The sequence below is a fragment of the Geotrypetes seraphini genome, chromosome 12 (assembly GCF_902459505.1).
Source record: "Geotrypetes seraphini chromosome 12, aGeoSer1.1, whole genome shotgun sequence".
In the NCBI taxonomy this organism is placed as follows: Eukaryota; Metazoa; Chordata; class Amphibia; order Gymnophiona; family Dermophiidae; genus Geotrypetes; species Geotrypetes seraphini.
In genome coordinates, this window is record NC_047095.1 from 115,288,747 (window position 1) to 115,300,584 (window position 11,838).

Here is an 11,838-nt window from a genome sequence, read left to right on the forward strand (position 1 = left end):
AATTTGTGACAGTTTGGAGTTCCACACGTGAAAATTCCACACTTTTCATTGACATGGTTCAATCAATGATCTGAAACAATGTCAAAACATAGCATTATGATTCTGCAAATTGGCTATGTATCAATCTTTTCAGCTAGAGTGCCAAAATAACGCTCCGCATTTACGAAGTTGGTTAGACCGAGAGAACATTTCAGCACCCCCTAGAGTAAACCTAGAGAAAACTGTTTAAACTATAGATCAATAGAAGGTATTCCCTTTTCAGCAAAGGATTCCGAAGCCTCTGTGGCTTCTCAAGTTCAGAATTACTTAGTTTCACTCTATATGATCCTATGAAATCAGGCTTTAATAAGGCATATAGGGCTAGATTCAGTACACGGTAGAGAATGACACGGTGACAAAATTCATCACCGTTCCCGTCCCGCGGGAAATAATCCCATGCCATTTTCTAGTGTCTATTTCAACCTCAGTCCTTCTACACCAGCATTTTTCAAAGCAAAGCTTGAGGGTCAGTGGTTGTGGCCATTCATACTCCGATTCTTCCCTCTCACCTTAAAGAATGACATGAAGATGGTTTCCCGCGGTTATCCGCGGGGACGGGAACGGTGATGAATTTTGTCACAGTGTCATTCTCTAGGCACTCAAAAATCAGTGCTCAATGTCACTCTATAATGGACACTCAATGATCAACACCTATTATAGAATTAGCATGGAGTGCCAATTTTGGCATCCAAATTTGGGTAACAAAATTTCAATGATAAGTATGATAAAATACAAAATTATCCTAACCTTATTCAACTACTGTCATCATTTATTAATAAAAACACATATATTCATTGTCAAATAATTCCACATTGCCCATTGACAATCATCTACGTGTAGGCATTCCTGTGGACCTAGTTTGGGTGGGGTGGAGGTGAAGTTGTAATGTATTCATGCGTTTTATAAAATGTTCATGGGCATGCATAGTGAACCCCCCACGCCTAGCGTTGGGCGAGCTTGGGTGTCCTTACACATCTCCCTCAACCTTGATGGATGCCTATGGTATAGGACAGTGGTTCCCAACCCTCTCCTGGAGGACCACCAGGCCAGTCGGCTTTTCAGGCTAGCCCTAATGAATATGCATGGAGCAGATTTGCATGCCTGGCACCTCCATTATATGCAGATCTCGCTCATGCATATTCATTAGGGCTATCCTGAAAACCCGACTGGCCTGGTGGTCCTCCAGGAGAGGGTTGGGAACCACTGGTATAGGAGGCCTTCCTCAGGGTGTTTGGGTTTTTTAAAATGTGCTTCCCGATTGGCTGGTTAGACAGCAGTAGGATGCCAGACACCGCCTACAATCAGGATGCCGTTTATAGAATTTGGCTCTTTGTGTCCCATATATGGTAATTCGGTGTAGGATGGGCTGGGGATGGCATCAATGGGAACTCCACTAACTTGGAACATGAGGACGTTACTGGCCAGACGATATTCTGCAAACAACGGGATGGTTGGCTAGGCTGGAGTGAGCTTAGATGGCAATTTCAGGAGGTGGAACCAGGTGGACTTTAGTCTATGGCCCAGAAATATCAAAGAAGAGACAAGTTCATTTAATCATGTATTTTTAATAGGTATAACTAATGAGCAGACTGGATGGACCCTTCAGGTCTTTATCTGCCGTCATTTACTATGTTACTATGTTTAATTTGTGAAAGGCAGAAAACAGCTATAATAATCAGCAAGAAGGAAGTATAAAATCCAGATATAGAAAAATAAATAGCAATCTAATATAATAAAACGCTAGGCCGTGCATGCACACTTCCTATGTGTGCGCCGGTTTTCCGTGAGCTGTAGCGACACATAGGAAGTGCATATGCACGGCTTACTGTCTGTCCTGCTCCCTGTTGAAAGACGCAGCGGTCGCCGCCTCTCCGCTCTCTCTCTTCCTCCACCCCCTCCCTCCCGAGGCGGATGTCGACCGCGGCGGCCCGAGTCAGATGTCGGCCGCACCGGCTGCTGGCCGCGCTGGCTGTCGGCGGCTGCAGGCCACGGCAGCCAAACCCAGAAAACATTTTAAGGTAACACTTTTCTTGCAACTTTGCATCCAGAGAGCTACATTCTTCCTTGGACCAAGCTCCTTATATCGTTACGATCAGGACAGATTAACTGTGCCGCTCACATCAAAAGCCAACCCTTCCGGGTTTTAAGTTGGGCACTGCTTCGCCTGCGGCGTGGCGGCCTGAGTCAGATGTCGGCCGCCGCAACTGCTGGCCGCGGCGGCTGTCGGCGGCTGCAGGCCGCGGCAACCAAACCCGGAAAACACATACGTAGGGCATGGAGTTCAGAAGGAATGTATGGGGGGGAGGAAAATACTGCACAGGGAAGTGGGGTGGGAGGGAAATGCTGCAACACACGGAAATGGAGGGCAGAAAAGGGGTTGATGGACAGGGGAAGAGGTGCTGATGAACAGGGAGGGGGGGCAGAAAAATGAAGACAGGCCTACTGCTGGACAGGGGGAGCAGGAAGGAGGCGATGATGGACAGGGAGAGGTAAAACAAAGGGAGAAGGGCTTCTGCTGGATAAGGTGAGCAGTGATGGGGTGGTGGAGGACACAGGGGAGGTAAAAGGAAGAGAGAATGGACAGGGGGAGCAGGCAAGGGGTGGTCGTGGACAGCCAAGGAAAAAAATGACAGACAGAAATACAGAAAGCGGCTAAGGAGAGAGAAAAAAAAATAAAGACAGACACACACACATATATTCTAGCACCCATTAATGTAACGGGCTATAAGACTAGTCATTACTATAAAAGAATTTTAAAAAACGAAAACCCATGTGCATAAAATGAGCATATTTGGGTGTTGAGCATCAGTGGAGCAAGAACACTACCGCTGCTTGCTGAACTTGGATACAGAGAGTTCCTGGCACCTTGGGGGGGTGTCTTCAGCTGGTCGGGTATTTATATTTTTTTGAGGGTATGTGTGTTAGGGGAGGGGAGCACCAAGGAAATGTGGAAAAGGCAGAGTGGGGGGTAAGAGGCAGAAAGGACATTTTCTGCCCGCCCATTTTTCCTCCAGTCCCAGCCAAAATCTGCTACCTAGACATCAATATTTGTGCCTCGCTGGGGATGATTCCCGAGAAGCTATTATATAAAGGCACATGGATTCCTTATCAGACTTCTCACACAGGTGTCCTGTTCAGCCCCTGAAAGAACGAGGGGAAAAGAGCTCCTTATTAGAGAATGACACGGTGATAAAATTCATCACCGTCCCCGTCCCCACGGATAACCGCGGGAAACCATCTTCATGTCATTCTTTAAGGAGAGAGGGAAGAATCAGAGTATGAATGGCCACAACCACTGACCGCAAGCTTTGCTTTGAAGAATGCTGGTGTAGAAGGACCGAGGTTGAAATAGACACTAAAAAATGACATGGGATTATTTCCCGCGGTTATCCGCGGGGACGGGGACGGTGATGAATTTTGTCACCGTGTCATTCTCTAATGGGCACCCATACTACAGGGGGCCCCCAAGCCTACCTGAACCTGAAGAAGTTACAGCCTGCTGGTAGGCTTCATGGTTTTCCCAATTTCTACCTAAACCTTGGCATGTTTTAACAGCAGCTCTGGCTGAGATGGTAGGAGAATTGCTGCCAGCAGGATTTGGACAAATAAGTCCAAAGAATTAAAAAAAAAAAAAAAAAAACCCAGATACGGTCAGTACCTACTCTGGCTACAGACTACAAAACCTTCAAAAAAGAAACAAAAACTCTACTCTTCAAAAAATACATAAAACCTTTCTAACATGACCAGTTCCTTCCCAAGCTCCACCCACCACACTGTCTACTCCTATCAAATCTAAAATGTTCTAATTATCCAACACGTATTACCTTAATTTCTCGACAATTCTTATGTAATTCGCCTTGAACCGCAAGGTAATGGCATAATAGAAATCATAAATGTAATGTAATGTAATAAGGGCTTTTAAAAATCAGCCCTCATTATTTTAAGATAATTTTGACCTGCTACTTACGATCAATAACTCCCTTGGAAATATATTTGTGAATCTCACCTGCAGCGGCTTCTCCTCTGTCTCGGAGATCAGCTGTGTGAGGGAGGTGATTTTTCCTTCAAGCCGGGTCACGTTTTCCCTGATTCTCTGGAGAATCTTCTTCTCTTCCTCCTCCAGTCTTGAGAGAAGGATCTGCTTCTCCCCATTCAGTAACCGGTTCAGCTCCTCAAACTCAGTCTCGGCTTTCTGTCTTTTGAGTTCTGTCTCACTCTGATTTCGATCGAAATGATTTTTTTTTTTTTTTTTTTTTAATGAGAATGAAAAACAATATAAATCAGCCAATCACGCCATGGTAGCCAGTACAGAAACAAAAATACGACAGGCTACAGAAAACAAGATCGACAAAAATAAAACAAACGCAACCAGCTCGGGGCCCTGGACTCTTATGAGCCCTGAGATGCAAGAACCCCACCCCACCCCCAAATCCCAAACTAAAAGCAAGAAAGCACAGATTGATTGAGTACAATAAACGTCAATACCACCATTCAGGCAGCCATAGAAACAAGAGCCAGGCTCACAACGTGTGTACAGAATCACAGGCCCAAGCATCCCCCCCCAGCGTTTGAGGTAGAGGTCTGCACGGGAACGAGGAGAGCGGGAATCCTGCGGGTCCCGTGGGGACCCCCCCTTTGGCCCATGGGGTGCCCCTCTAGCCAACGGGACTCCCACGGGGATGGAAGGCTTTGGAAGCAGGGTTCGTCCATATAATATAATGGACACGTCAGCCTTAGTAAAAGAGGGGGGTTTATAAGTTAATTACCTGAACAGAAAACAAAAAAAGGGTTCCACCAAAGAGATTCCACAAGGAAAACAGCAGCGCAAACACAAAAGAAACTGTGGAATTGATGATCCTGTCAGAAGTAATTGCTGCTTTTTATGGGGACGGGCGGGGATGGAGAGGATCCTGACGGGGACGGGTGGGGACGGAGAGGATCATGGCGGGGACGGGTGGGGACGGAGAGGATCCTGGTGGGGACGGGTGGGGACGGAGAGGATCCTGACAGGGACGGGTGGGGACGGAGAGGATCCTGGTGGGGACGGGCGAGGATGGATGGGATTTCTGTCCCTGTGCAATTCTCTAGTTTGAGGTAAATAAACATAAAAGTAGAAGACAAACAGAAGCATTCCCCAAACCCCTACCACCTCCCCTACCCAAATCCCAAACTAAAAGCAAGAAAGCACAGATTGACTGAGTACAATAAACGTCAATTCAGGCAGCCATAGAAACAAGAGCCAGGCCCACAAAGTGTGTACAGAATCACAGGCCCAAGCATCCCCTCTCCCCCTCCCCCCCAGCGTTTGAGGTAAATAAACATAAAAGTAGAAGACAAACAGAAGCATTCCCCAAACCCCTACCACCTCCTCCACCCAAATCCCCACCCCCTCCCAAAACTGGGGGTGCCTCACACTACCCTAACTACCAGGCCCAGGACAGGACGGGCAGATCTAATAATCCATTAAGTTCCAAAGTAAACTACGACCTCGGGGGGGGGGGAGGGGGGAGCGATTGCAAACATGGGTCCCAATCTCACTCTGATTTAAACGAGGAGAGAGCGTTCTCACTAACGCCGGAGTGGTTTCGTTGCGCAGAACTCTGCGTTCGGGCCCTGCGGTGACTAATAAATCCCTAATGATAGCAGCAGAGCTAGCGCAAGGGCACTGGACACAGTGGCACAGTGAGGGCGAGAGGCGCCCAGGGTGGTGGTGACCACCCCCAGCCCCACACGTGTACCCCCTTCCCTTCCCTTCCCCCGTACCTCTTTAGCTTTCCCGGGACGAGCAGCGTCGCCAGCTCGCTGCCCGTGTTGGCATCGGCTCTTCCTCTGATGTCAATTCCTAGGCGCGGGACCTGGACGTGACGTCGGAGAGCCAGCGCCGGCGCGAGCAGCAGGTTGGAGTTGCTGCTCGTGAGGCAAAGCGCTAGAGGTACATTGGGGGGAGTGAAGGCAAGCAAGCAGTTGGGAGGGGGGAGTGGGAAGGATCAGAGGCAGAGAGGATGGGTGCCAACGCCCCCACCAAGATGGCACCTGGAGCGTACCACCCCCTTCCTTACTACGCCATTGTGGGCACACTAGGCAAATCTTCATCCTTGCACCTCCTGACTCTGACTCCAGTTTACCCATTAGCATTGGTAGCTGTGGCACAGCTTTCCTCCTCTCACCCCACAGTCTTTTTCCCTAACTCCCTCTCTCCTCTCTCACCCTGTCCAGCAGCACACTCCCTTTCCCTCTTTCCTCCCTCCCCTGCCCAACATCTCCCTCTCTTTCCATCCTCGCTTTGTCCGTCCCAGTACCACTGTTGAGCACATATCTTTTCTAAGTGAGCAGAGGAGAGGTCTCGATCCTTGCCTTGCCTTTCCTATTCGTACCCCTTACCCCAATCAACCCTGCCTTTTCCTCTCCCTCCCATCGCATAGCTGTACTTCCTGCACTAAGTCGGGCCTTACCAATCAGGAGCTGCTTTGACACGCAGCTCCTGATTGGGTAAGGCCCGACTTAGTGCAGGAAGAGGCGGTCAGAGCATACCGCGAGTGATTTCCTGCACTCGCCGGCACTCCGGCTGCTCTCTCTTGCCTCCCCCGCTGCCCTCTCCAGTCTCCCCCATGAAAAACCGTATTCGCGGAACGGAACCCCCCGCGAATATCGGGGGAGTACTGTAATCGAGCCTCTCTTTCCTCTTCCATCCTCTGGCCCTGTCTGTAACTCAGTTGGAGACCCCCCACTAGCCTCATTTTCCTCAGGCTGAAGATCTGTCCTGTTCTTGGCAACCACCCAGGTTTCCTAACGATAACGCCGGCCCTGGTTGCCAAATTCCCGCTGAGCTTCGTGTCACCAGAGGATCCTGAACCCAAAACTGTGTTCTGGAGCTTTGAGAAGCCAATCAAAAGTTACAGATTACGTCCGATGGAAATGAGCTTCCACTTTATGAGTGAGTAGAAATGTTTGGATTCTGAATTGTCTCTTCTCAGCCAATAAGGAACCAAGAAACGTTTAATACGACAAGTAAGGAGGCAGACTGAATCCCATTATTATCTTATTGATATGATTCGTGGAACTGATGTAGTGAGAGGAACAAAGTCCCTGCAGAAACTGTCTCAGAAGGAGACACAGACACCCACCTTCAGCTCTTCAGCTTTCTTCTCCTCAACAAATTTAAACTTGAGAAGTTCCTCCAGCTTTTTTCTCAGGGGCTTCATGTGCATTTTAACATTTTTCTGTGAACATTAAACATCTGTGGTTAGAACGCGATTACTGGTTTTGGTAAAACCAGGTGATTGACTTCTGAATGGTTACGTACTAAAGAGGCCTGAAGAGACAGCCAGGGTTCGGAATGGGACGCTTCATTGCGGCCATTTCATCCCAGCACGTTTCAGCGCAGCTGTAATGAAGCAGCAATGAATCGCCCCTATTACGGGAAGGTTGGGTTCAGGCGGCAGCTGGAGGATGTGACGTGGCAGCGTCTGGCCCCAGGGCCTGGGCTACCCACCAGCCACCGCCGCCTGCTTCCCAGGGGGGGTGGGGAGAGTACAGTACAGTGGTCGAAGCCACAACCTCAGCACCCTGGAGTAGTGAGCTCAAACCCATGCTGTTCCTTGTGACCCTGGGCAAGTCACTTAATCCCCTCACTACCCCAGGTACATTAAATAGACTGTGAGCCCACTGGGACAGACAGGGAAAAATAAAAACTGTTCTGAGCTTTCCTGGGAGAAAGGCATAGAAAACTGAATAAATAAGTAGTGTGAAAAGTTTCAGCCTCTGATAACCAGATCTGGTATTGTGACATCATAATGCCTTATTCGACCAATAAGAGCCAACCTCATCAGTGATGTCACAACGGCTTGACTGGCCTACACTTGGCTCACTTTTGCTACATCTTGATTTCTAGAGTGGCGCAGTGGTTAAAGCCACAGCCTCAGCACCTTGAGGTTGTGGGTTCAAACCCACATTGCTCCTTGTGACCCTGAGCAAGTCACTTAATCCTCCTATTTCCTCAGGTGCATTAGATTGTGAATCCACTGGGACAGACAGGGAAAGATGCTCGAGAACCTAAATAAATTCATGTAAACTGTATAGAAAATTGAATAAATAGTGTGAGAAGTTTCAGCCTCTGATAAGCAGAGCTGGTATTGTGATGTCATAATGTCTCATTCCGCCAATAAGAGCCAACCTCATCAGTGATGTCACAATGGCTTGATTGGCCTAGACATGGCTCACTTTTACTCCATTTTGATTTCTAGAGTGGCGCAGTGGTTAAAGCCACAGCCTCAGCACCTTGAGGTTGTGGGTTCAAACCCACATTGCTCCTTGTGACCCTGAGCAAGTCACTTAATCCCCCTATTTCCTCAGGTGCATTAGATTGTGAATCCACTGGGACAGACAGGGAAAGATGCTCGAGAACCTAAATAAATTCATGTAAACTGTATAGAAAATTGAATAAATAGTGTGAGAAGTTTCAGCCTCTGATAAGCAGAGCCGGTATTGTGATGTCATAATGTCTCATTCCGCCAATAAGAGCCAACCTCATCAGTGATGTCACAATGATTTTTAGAGTGGCGCAGTGGTTAAAGCTACAGCCTCAGTACCCTGAGGTTGTGGGTTCAAACCCACACTGTTCTTTGTGACCCTGGGCAAGTCACTTAATCCTCCCCATCGCCCCAGGTACATTAGATAGATTGTGAGCCCACCAGGTCAGACAGGGGAAAATGCTTCAGTACCTGAATAAATTCTTGTAAACCATTCTGAGCTCCCTGGGGAGAATGGTATAGAAAATTAAATAAGTAAGATCATGGAAATTGATTGGGCTGAGAACTTTTCAACACCTCTCTTGTACTGTCACTCTAACAGGCCCAGCAGATTACAAACTAAAAGTAAAACCAATACAGACTAAAACTCACAAAAATTGTCACAAATTATTCAGTTATCCTGTTCCTCTTGAAAACATCATACCCAGGACCAGAGCTTCTCATTCATACATCTGGAGAACAGGCCTTAAGGAATAGCAGAGTTTTTAAATTCTTTTCACATCCTGCTCTACCGTCAAAGATAAAAGTAGCATATTCTATCATTTAGAACCTGAGATGTAAAAAAAATAGCATTTTTATTTTTTTTCCAGGCATACGGACCTAAATGAAGGTACATCCAATAGCACTACCTACCTCAAATATACAGGCAACCAATGCAAATGTTTCAGGACTGGAGTAATACAGTATGTTCCTTAAGATAAGCTCGAAAGATTGATTGTTGTTCAATACCGCTACTTCTATACCGCTACTTATGACTATACCGCTTCTTCTATACCGCTACTTATGACTGAGGAGTCAGTTCCGAGCGGTTGGCATGAGCTTCCGTAAAAGGTGTTACAATACAGAGTTACAAAGAGCTTCTGCAAAATGTTACAATGCATGGGCTCCAGACAGAGTTACAGGGGCTTCTGTAGCGGTGTTACAAAACAGTTATTAATACTGGCATAATTATGGCATAATCAATCTACCGGCACATCGATTGTCCTACACATCTAATATTAGGTTTATTATTGCAGCTAAGTACACAATATTTACACATCTCCAAAGGAGTTTGGCCTATTCATCTAAATATAGTCTATATACATGTATCTGTATCGTGTTCTATGTTTATTATCGTCCTACTTATCTTCACATCCAATATTAGGTTTACTATTGCAGCTAAGTACACAATATTTACACACCTCCAAAGGAGTTTGGCCTATTCAGCTAAATATAGTCTATATACATGTATCTGTATTGTGTTCTATGTTTATTATCATCCTACTTATCTTCACATCTAATATTAGGTTTACTGTTGCAGCTAAATAAACAATATTTACACACCTCCAAAGGAGTTTGGCCTATTCATCTAAATATAGTCTATATACATGTATCTGTATCGTGTTCTATGTTTATTATCATCCTACTTATCTTCACATCCAATATTAGGTTTACTATTGCAGCTAAGTACACAATATTTACACACCTCCAAAGGAGTTTGGCCTATTCAGCTAAATATAGTCTATATACATGTATCTGTATTGTGTTCTATGTTTATTATCATCCTACTTATCTTCACATCTAATATTAGGTTTATTATTGCAGCTAAGTACACAATATTTACACACCTCCAAAGGAGTTTGGCCTATTCATCTAAATATAGTCTATATACATGTATCTGTATCGTGTTCTATGTTTATTATCATCCTACTTATCTTCACATCCAATATTAGGTTTACTATTGCAGCTAAGTACACAATATTTACACACCTCCAAAGGAGTTTGGCCTATTCAGCTAAATATAGTCTATATACATGTATCTGTATTGTGTTCTATGTTTATTATCATCCTACTTATCTTCACATCTAATATTAGGTTTATTATTGCAGCTAAGTACACAATATTTACACACCTCCAAAGGAGTTTGGCCTATTCATCTAAATATAGTCTATATACGTGTATCTGTATCGTGTTCTATGTTTATTATCGTCCTGCTTATCTTCACATCCAATATTAGGTTTATTATTGCAGCTAAGTACACAATATTTACACACCTCCAAAGGAGTTTGGCCCATTCAGCTAAATATAGCCTATATACATGTATCCTTTTCTTTTTAAAATGGAGTTCTTTTCTTATTGAATGTGAAATATATATTGTAAACCGCTTAGATCCTTTTGAGGCTGTTACTCGTAACAAAACAAACATAAACATGTTTGTTTATGTCGTGTTTTATGTTTATCTTTGAAGGATTATCTTCCTCGGAGTCTAGTTTTCTGGGCTTCATCCCATGGTTTATTTATATCCTATTGCGTTCTTCCTCTCGAGTTCCTGATCGGGGGGAGGGGAGGGGGGGACTAGCCAACGATCTCCTCTATATCGTTTAAAGTAGTCTACGAAGAGGATGGTCTTTATCCCTTTCTTGAACGTTCCGGTTTTCTGGAACCCCCCCCTGTCACCATAAAAATATTAACACGCACCTTGTGTTGCTCCATAGCTTCATCGTAGAACAGCTTTGGCTTCCCTTCGTCCTTTGCACACGGATCCTCCTCTTTCGGTCGCACTGAGCACCGAGAGAGCTTTTTCGCTATTTCTGTGATATTTGCCAGCTGCCTGTTGGGCCTCAGGTTCCTTATCAGAGAGGTTTCCCTGCACTGGGGGCAGGGGAAGTTTGTGCCTCTCCCCTCCCAGGTCTGAGTGATACAGGAGCGACAGTAATTGTGTCCACAGTCCAACAGCACCGGGTCGGTAAAATAATCCAGGCAGATGGGACAAGAAGCTTCTTCTTGCAGACTCTCAGCAGGGTTTGCGGCAGCCATGATTCTCACAGGAAACGAGAGCAAGGATTTTGTTTCTCCCCCCCCCCCCTCCCAGGATCTTTGCAATTTGAAGCTGCTAGGCTCTCTGCCCTCCCTCCAACCTGTCTCTTCCTCCCCCTTCCTAATGAGAGACATAAGGAGGGGCTGGGAGGCAGAGAGGACAGCAGTAACCTCCCTCTGTAGAGTTTCCTGGCTGTAACATGGAACCTTTGTCTTTTTGGCCTACGGCCGTGTCTCTCAAACTGTGTGCCAAGGCACAGTAGGGTGCCCCGAAAGAGATTGCGGGCGTGCCACGAGAGATTCCCGAATCTTTTGCCTTATTGCGTAGGCAAGAGTCTGTCAATGTTATGAGTGCGTGCGTGCGTAAGGATCCAACCGCCCAGACGAGCGATTGGTCCTCGAAAACTAAAAGCAAGTACCGTAATTTTTATTTTTTTTTATGCAATCGGTTATCCTATCTTGAGCAAGAAAGCAA

The 11,838-nt window shown here is 46.0% G+C and overlaps 1 protein-coding gene across 1 annotated transcript in view; it reads right to left on the reverse strand.

Moving 5' to 3' along the window:
* Nucleotides 1-11,428, reverse strand: part of LOC117346323 — a 224,862-nt gene extending 213,434 nt beyond the window's left edge. The window contains exons 1-3 of the mRNA XM_033915723.1: nt 11,025-11,428; nt 7,164-7,259; nt 4,046-4,255 (exon numbers count right to left, since the gene is read on the reverse strand). Coding sequence (XP_033771614.1) covers nt 4,046-4,255; nt 7,164-7,259; nt 11,025-11,363 — 645 coding nt within the window. The 5' untranslated portion in view covers nt 11,364-11,428. The remainder of the gene's footprint in view (nt 1-4,045; nt 4,256-7,163; nt 7,260-11,024) is intronic.
* Nucleotides 11,429-11,838: the final 410 nt, after the last annotated feature.